We start from the raw sequence: 5,096 nt of genomic DNA, 5'->3' as shown, positions 1-5,096 counted from the left end.
TGAAGATCAAATATAAATATTTTGTTATCTTTATTAACGAGATTTTTAACCCTGGGTTTGTTCATCTCGGGACCAACGTTTTTACTTCCTTCTCGAAGGGAGTCGTCACTATAACTTTTTCAAGTCATAAGTGACTATCTTGGGGATGGGATTCGAAAATAATAAAAATGAAGGAGCAAACAATATTTAGTAGGAAATATTAACTACATCTCATATCTTTTCAACGCATTTTTATTTCTCAACAACGAAAATCAACAAAATAACAACAAATGTGTTACCATTTCCCTCTATCCACCTCTCAATGGCGATGGCCATGGTGATGGTGATGGTGGTGATGATGGTGATGGAATTTATTGTGGTGCTTGTGGTGGTGATGCTTGTGATGTTTGTGATGCTTATGCTTCTTATGTTTGTGCTTGCCAGCAACAATCGGTTCAACGGAACCTTCTGGGTGTGAAGCCGAAGCTGCCTTATAATGAGCCGCCGGAGCCGGAGCCGGAGCAGGGTAATGAGGTGCTGGTGCAGGAGCCGCTGCATGAGCATTGCATGGGATGACACTGTGCTGTGCATTGCAACCGACCAGCAACTGGTGGCCACACTTCACCGCAGGCATCTTAGCCGGATAGGTGTACTCCACAGCGGGACCAGGTTTGACGGCATATCCACTGGGAAGAGCCAATGCCACAGCCGTTCCGAGCGCTCCCGCCAAAGCTGCCAGACCGAAGTATTTCATTTTGCCACGGCTCACGTTCACAGCGTCGCTATCAAATATCCGAAACACGGGAACCCAATACTGGTGACTGACCCCAAATGGTACGAGCCACTGACTCGATGAACTTTTGCTAGCGATTGCATATTTTATAGTATCTGTCCAGCGAGTGCACAAACTTTACAATTGAAGTTTTCTGTTTGCACACTTACTCAATTTTAGGCTTGCTTCTACGTGATAGTTCGCAGAACGGTGGATCATAATCATTTTTTGATTGTGATTTGTCTTAACTTTCTAAGAAGCGGGTTTCAGTTGCGTAAATATTGTAGTCCGCTGCGGTACCCAACACGTGAGCAGGATGAACCGTTCTATGGCACGTTATCTAGCATGATTATTGCATAATCATCTTTCATTCTGAAAACAATCCCATGCGATACTAAGGTACTGTAGAGTAGGCTGGGGCAAAAGTTCGACTTTAGTATAATAATCAATATTCAATGTCGATCAATCAATCTCTTTTTTAAACAGCATTTCATCTTCTAAGCATTTCGTTCTCACTGGGACAGCGCCTGCTTCTCAGTTTAGTATTCAATGAGCACTTCCACAGTTATTAACTGAGAGCTTTCTTTGCCAAGTTTCCATTTTCGCATTCGTATATCGCGTGGCAGGTACGATGATACTCTATGCCCAGCTAAGTCGAGGACATTTCCATTACAAAAGGATCCTGGACCGACCGGGAATCGAACCCATACACTTTCAGCATATCTTTGCTTTGTAGCCGCGAACTCTAACCACTTGGTTAAGGAAGGCCTCGTTTATCGTATTTATCATATGGAACGTAAATAAGACCATAATTTGTGGAGGGATGTTCGTTCTTTTCTGTATAAATCCTCACTAACCATAACAAATCTGATGCTCTGCAATCATGCACATAAAGAAATTTTATTCAAAGCCATTCAAGGTACTGCGGTGGTAGTTTTCACGTGATGTTTACCACCGTGCTTTCGTCCCCAGCGTGCCTTATGGACTTTTCCAGCATGATGGTTACCTCCCTTGGTTCCATCTGTGGCGGCCAGCGAAGTTCCCACCAGGGCCATCAACATGGCAACGAGTGCAAAGATGTAGTATAGTTTCATCTTCAAGGCAAGTTGTTTGTATTGTCAACTGTTAGGCTGATACTGATTTGCTTGAATCGAATTCCATTGTATTTATATTGGGAAAAAAAAGCTGTTTTGAAATTTTCAGTGTTTGCTTCAGATGTTTACACATATGCTTTTCAAAATTATTCAATTCGAAAGTTGTTGAATTGTTTATTCGTTTCCCTCATCTGTTCAGTTATTACCGTCTATGTTGATACACATTTAATTTCATGGATTTCATCCCGAACCATCGCATTTCTGGTTTGTAGCTATCTTGATTCGTGATTTACACTTGCTGACTTAGGCATTTTCCCAATGAGGTATAATATGTGGAACGAAATATGTAAGCTTTTCTAGGAGAATTCATCCATACATCTGATGGTACCGTAATCCGGGGTAACATTGATCAGCGGGTAACATTGATCGGAATGACTCATCTCGTTAAAAGTTCAAATAAACATTTATTGATGAAACATTTTCGAATCATGAATGGTTCCTCTCTTTCTTATATTCATAAGCTAATGAAAGTTAACGTTTTTGCCAAAATTGCGTTTATTTCATGCGTAAATTTGTCAACTTTTTGAAACAATGATTTCTATCATTTTCACTGACACTACCAAAAATTCATGTCTCACATGAGTTCTGCAGAAGATGTGATCAAGAAAAGTGGGATTGATACTAAAAATAGCATCGCCTAAAACGATTCCGTTGTCAAATCTTTTGTAAGTATATTCAATTGTGCAACATTAACTAATTACAATTAAGAATATAGAATTTTCTTAGTGAATTGCCTTCTTTTAGGCGTATTCTGCGGTTCAAGGCATAAGGACGTTAGGCATAAGGATGTTCGGCATAATGGACGTTAGGCATAAATACATTAGGCATGATGTATGTTAGGCATAATGGACGTTTGGCATAAAATAACTTGTGCGTGTGCCATTTGAAATTCCTCTAACATCGACAAATTTTCGGGCCCATTTACAAATTCAATTACTCTGATGGGGGTGGGTATGTGTCCTTAAGGTGTGACAGCTCATAAAAAAGTGCGATGTTCATACAAAAAGCGTTACGAGGTGGTGGATTGATTGGCTGGTATTTAATGACTTTTTCTGTGCTGTGAAATGTGACCAAAAAATGACATATATGGAAGAAAATTTGTTGTCATTGTTATTGTTATCATTCTAAAATCCTGCTCAATCCATACTTGTAAGTTTCAATTTAAATTTGCGATGAGCAATAAAAGTGTTATATATTTCTAAAGATGTTTATTTTAATGAGTATATAACATTTCTTTGTTATATTTCTCTTACATAATTGAGTTAATTCTAAAGAAGGGAAATCTTCCGTATAAATATTAATACTTATAGTGCAAATGAGTACCTTGAAGACAATAATCGAGGGGCAAGTCAAGAATTTATGTTATGATAGGTGACATTATCTTCAGCAATAATTTTCTGGTAGTATGACAACTATCTTCTTGGCGTTACATTGCTACTTCGAGTCTGCTCATCAATTAAATCCCAGTGCCCTGGGAAGTCGAGAAAATTTCCTTTTACGAAAAGATCCTCGACCAGCGGGATTCGAACCCACGACCGTCAGCATGGTCATGCTGAATAGCTGCGCGTTTACCGCTACGGCTATCTGGGCCCCAAAAGTCAGATACAAAACTTTTGAAAGGAATCTATCCTACATCTAATTACAAAAAATCAGGTAGATAGTTGAGATTTAAACATTCGCCACTATTATGTTAAAAATATTCCCAGGAGTACAATGACTTCTTTGAGAATCTAATCCAAAAGATATTCAGAAAGTTTTGAAAGTTTTTTCGGGTCCCCCTTTGTTTTTTCCGAAACCTGAATTCTCCAACAAATTGTCCAAAAATATGATAAGTTTCTACCAAGCTTCATATCTGCAAGCTGATTTGAATATTTTTAGAAACAAGTTAATGAACTTCTTGGGAGGCATCTATCGGGCGGTGGAAGAATCGATAATAATTTCACTAGGAACTCCTCAAAAACCTTGTCCAATATCCACCAAGAATCTCCGCAGGAAATTTATTCTATGCAATAATGATACTACTATATCAGTTAAAAATCTCATTCACACCCTGCTCATAAATTCGAGAAGATTCCTCCAATGGTTTGAATGAAAACAGCGAAGAATCTCTAAATTCTTCAATCGCGTCAAAATGTTGCCACAGAACTTCTAAGAAACATTTTGAAAATCTCGCCAGAAATTTTCTGATTAAGACATTAGCAGCACTAACTCCAATAATTTTTTTGACATCAAAACTATTCTTGGCTTTCTCATTTGTACACGATACACGATTATGCTTCATGGCCAAGAAAGTGAAGAAAACGAAAAGATCCTGGATCGACTAGGAACCGAACTATGATATCTTCAGCATGACTTTGCTCTGTGGTAATGAAGGCCCTTTACAGCATCATGATGCTGATCGTTTAATCAAGTTTTGTCCTAGAAATTGACCTCAAAGGATTCAAAACTATGGGATGACTGCAAGGCAATCGCATTTCAAAGGTCACGCTTTAGATCTTTAAAGCTGGGCCTGGTGTAGTGGTTGGAACTCCCGCCGAGAACCTGGGATCAAATCCCATCCCCGAGATAGTTACTTATGACGTGAAAGTTGTTGTTGTTTGAGACGGACTTTATCCCGAAGGTAATTCGTCCCTTAATTGACGTGGAAGTCATAGTTACGACTTCCTTCGGAAGGGAAGTAAAGCCCTTGGTTCCGAGATGAACAAGCCCAGGGCTAAAAATCTCGTTGATAAAGATAGAATAAAAAAATTAAAAAAAAGTCAGTACACTTTTCCAGTAACGATTTCAATTTTCATTTTAAAAATTATGCCTATCGTCCATTATGCCTAACGTTCATTATGCCAAACATCTATTATGCCAAACGTCCATTATGCCTATCGTATTTATGCCTATCGTACTTATGCCTAACGTCTTTATGCCTAACGTATCTATGCCTAACGTCGTGAACCCCGTGGATCCCACGACTCCCAATACGCTAGACTGGGCTCGTTAACCAACTACGCCACAAAACGGGTAATAATTCTACAGCGCTGGTGATCAACCTGAACCTAGTAGTCGTGGGATCGAAACCCACCAGAAAGATTCCATCATTTTTCATTTTTTTTATATCGCAACTTGCTCAAATTGACACTTGTTTCTACTTGTGAACTTCAGATTTTTTTCAGAACACCGACGGCTGGTTTAAGTCGTAA

The 5,096-nt window shown here is 39.0% G+C and overlaps 1 protein-coding gene across 1 annotated transcript; it reads right to left on the bottom strand.

Moving 5' to 3' along the window:
- Positions 1-298: 298 nt before the first annotated feature.
- LOC110675199 (histidine-rich glycoprotein-like) lies at positions 299-733 on the bottom strand. The gene has a single exon (XM_021839612.1). It carries the CDS (start codon positions 731-733, stop codon positions 299-301), a length of 435 nt encoding a protein of 144 aa, XP_021695304.1.
- Between the last annotated feature and the right edge of the window lie 4,363 nt (positions 734-5,096).

This window comes from Aedes aegypti, chromosome 2 (genome assembly GCF_002204515.2).
Source record: "Aedes aegypti strain LVP_AGWG chromosome 2, AaegL5.0 Primary Assembly, whole genome shotgun sequence".
NCBI classification, from domain to species: Eukaryota; Metazoa; Arthropoda; class Insecta; order Diptera; family Culicidae; genus Aedes; species Aedes aegypti.
Note: the sequence above shows the minus strand (reverse complement) of the source record. Positions and strands in the feature narration are given on the sequence as shown.

Coding starts and splice junctions, on each gene's coding strand:
- LOC110675199 (XM_021839612.1), bottom strand. CDS start 733: ATGAAATACTTCGGTCTGGCAGCTTTGGCGGGAGCGCTCGGAACGGCT.